At 49.9% G+C, this 2,776-nt stretch overlaps 1 protein-coding gene across 1 annotated transcript; it reads right to left on the bottom strand.

The window, feature by feature from the left end:
• Nucleotides 1-724: 724 nt before the first annotated feature.
• sp8b (sp8 transcription factor b) lies at nt 725-2,556 on the bottom strand. Its single transcript, XM_076109481.1, has 2 exons — nt 2,536-2,556; nt 725-2,062 (listed from the first exon to the last, which is right to left on the bottom strand). Exons 1-2 carry the CDS (start codon nt 2,554-2,556, stop codon nt 725-727), a joined length of 1,359 nt encoding a protein of 452 aa, XP_075965596.1.
• Nucleotides 2,557-2,776: the final 220 nt, after the last annotated feature.

Raw genomic sequence — 2,776 nt, 5'->3', positions numbered from 1 at the left:
TTCTCGTTATGTACAACACATTTTGCAGCGAAGTGTATAAGCAGCCTCAACTGGCCTACTTACAAACTTGACGCACATACTGCAGGCTGTTGAATAGCAATATGTGATATGAACCTACCACTGCTCCTCCATTATCAAAGGCTTGATAGGATCAGACAGATAAAACGAAACTATCCCATCCCGTATCTTACCACACTCTACAGGTATTTGTTTCTACCGAGCAGTCCATCCGCAGGGACACAAATGAACAATTTATTCTGCTCGATAATAAAGTGCCAGAGTTTGGTTTTGAACAATATCTATGACAGTAGTAGCACACTTTTTGCAGGCCTACATTTTTTTTTTTTTTTTTGCCACAGCAGTGTTTATATAATTTGCTTCTCATATGCTGGGAAATAGAACATCAAGGTTGAATTCAGTATCGGATGGAGAAAAAAAATAAAGTTTCAGTTGTGCCCTGTTCCAGTGTGCCCACAATAACACTGTCACGCCGCAGATGTAGCCTATTAATGAGAAGTTTGTGATGGTACAGCTATGTAAGTAATTAGTAGTCTTAAACACTTGGAAAAAGTCAAAGAAACGTTAGGCCTATTTTCTCATTAAATGACAACACTCATTGTGAAGCATTTCGCATACACCAAAGTATGTCCACTTCCGTGTCCTCCGGGACAATTCCATCACGACACTTAGTTGTTTTATAGTTTTTACTTCACTGAGGGGAGTCTTAGAGGCCGTTCATGCCGACTCCCTGGGTGGACTCGGGTGGGTGCAACAGGTCGGGGGAATGGCACGGAGGGCTTCCCGGCGCGCTGTGCTCGCTGTCGGTATCACTACCCCTCTTCCCTCCACTGCCACCGGAGCCGGAGCCGGCAGATCCTCCGGCGCTGTGAGTTTTTACATGTTTACTCAGGTGATCGCTACGCATAAATCTCTTGTTGCACACCGGACAGGCGAATCGTTTCTCCCCGGTGTGTGTGCGTAAATGTCGCTGGAGCTCGTCGGAGCGCGTGAACCTCTTACCGCAAAAGAGCCAGTTGCACACAAACGGCCTCTCGCCGGTATGCCACCTCAAGTGCGCCTTTAGGTGCGACGTTTTCCCGTAAACCTTCCCGCAGCCGGGGATGTGACAGCTGTGGAGACCTTTTCTCCGGAGGCTGGCGCCAGCCGGTCCCAGTCTCTCCGCCTCCTGGCAGTTTGGACAGTCGCAGGTGGCTCTGCCTGAGTACCGCCGGGCAGATGACCTCGGAGACCCCGCTAAAGATGCAGGTGGACCCCCGGAGAGCATAGTGCCCCCCGCCCCGCCTAATGGAGAGGGGCTCGTGTCCGGATAAGAGGATAACACCGGCTTGAAACCGTCCATCAGGTGCTGGCTGCTTGTCAACAGGTGCGGAGAGGGACTTGTACTGAAAGCAGAGTGACTTAAAGTCGAGTAATCAGAATTATATCCGCCCAGAGGAGAGTGCAAGGAGCCCTGGAGTCCACCGGAATGCAAGGACGTTTGTAGTGCTGCTCCGTTAGGGTTCTGAACATCAATCCATCCCGCTCCCACGTCCCACCATGCAGAGGCTCCGGTGGTTCCAACCTCTCCTGTGGGGATACCGGGATGAGACGATTTGAACCAGGACTCGTAGGGATGTGCAACGCTCATCCTCGGATATATGCCCTGCAAACTGTCCACTGAGGTGTGCACTTTAGAGATGAAAACCGGCTGGTGGCTGGCTTCTTGAGAGCTGCCCGAAACCGACGCTTGGAAAACAGAATAATCGTTTCCAAAGTGTGAGCCGGATGAGGCACCAGACGTGAGGGAAAAAGCACTGGATCCGGTGGAGGTGTTGGTGCCGAAAGAGTCCGAGATGCCGGATCCATTGCGGGACACCCCGAAGCCGGACAGACCGGATCCGAGGCTGCAGCTGCTCGCAGCAGCTCTTTTCCACGGGTGGAAGCCTTTCCCAAATGAGGAGGAATTATCCGAAATTGTCGACGGCGAAGGGCTCGGACTCCCTATTTTATTACATGTTGCAGCTAACATGGCTAAAGGAGTCGATCCTAATCTCGGCTCCTCCTGAAAGAACAAGAAAAGCTGTGAGTGACTGTTCAGTCTGACAAGTTTAACTAGTTCATTACAGACATTTCTTTGCAGTATTTCAGCTCGAAATAAAAAGGGTGAGTTAGCAAACAGTTTGAGCAGATGGTCTAATAAACCGAAAGTTACTATTTGTTTTAAAGAAATGAACACAACAGAGTTGCCCTTCATCAGTTCCTACCTGGACGAACAGAAACAACTGAAATGCGACACACCGCGCTTACAAATGCATGCCAGACAGGACACCAAGGACAACATGCGTGTTTTGAGCACCAGGGTCAAACTCCTATCCCGTCTACAGAGCCTCAGCTGTCTCATGCGAAGCGCTTGCTGAAAATAAAACCAACGCACTGCCTTTGCTGCTACTTTTGCGGCCGCTGTAAGTTTAATCCCCCCTCCGCCGGACAATGACAAGAACTAATTAAACCAGTAAGAAAGTCCTTTCGACTCACCCCTAGAAGTGAAGTTGCCATCACACAAAACCACTGCCCTCCTCAGAGGATCTTTTTATATTTATGAATCAGAGCACTGTTTTTTTTAGAGGTGTGCAATACAATGATGTGTTCCGCCCATTCTTCCACAATTGTAGGCTCCTCTCCGGCTTTGAAGTGCCGCTGTGACACGGGCGACCAATCAGCGGCTCCGTCCCGCCGCACTGCCACATACTACCGTGAGGTCATCAATAGAGCGCCT

This window comes from Anarhichas minor, unplaced genomic scaffold (genome assembly GCF_050575085.1).
Source record: "Anarhichas minor isolate MPS153535 unplaced genomic scaffold, ASM5057508v1 ptg000041l, whole genome shotgun sequence".
In the NCBI taxonomy this organism is placed as follows: domain Eukaryota; kingdom Metazoa; phylum Chordata; class Actinopteri; order Perciformes; family Anarhichadidae; genus Anarhichas; species Anarhichas minor.
This window is presented reverse-complemented; position numbering and strand designations above follow the sequence as displayed.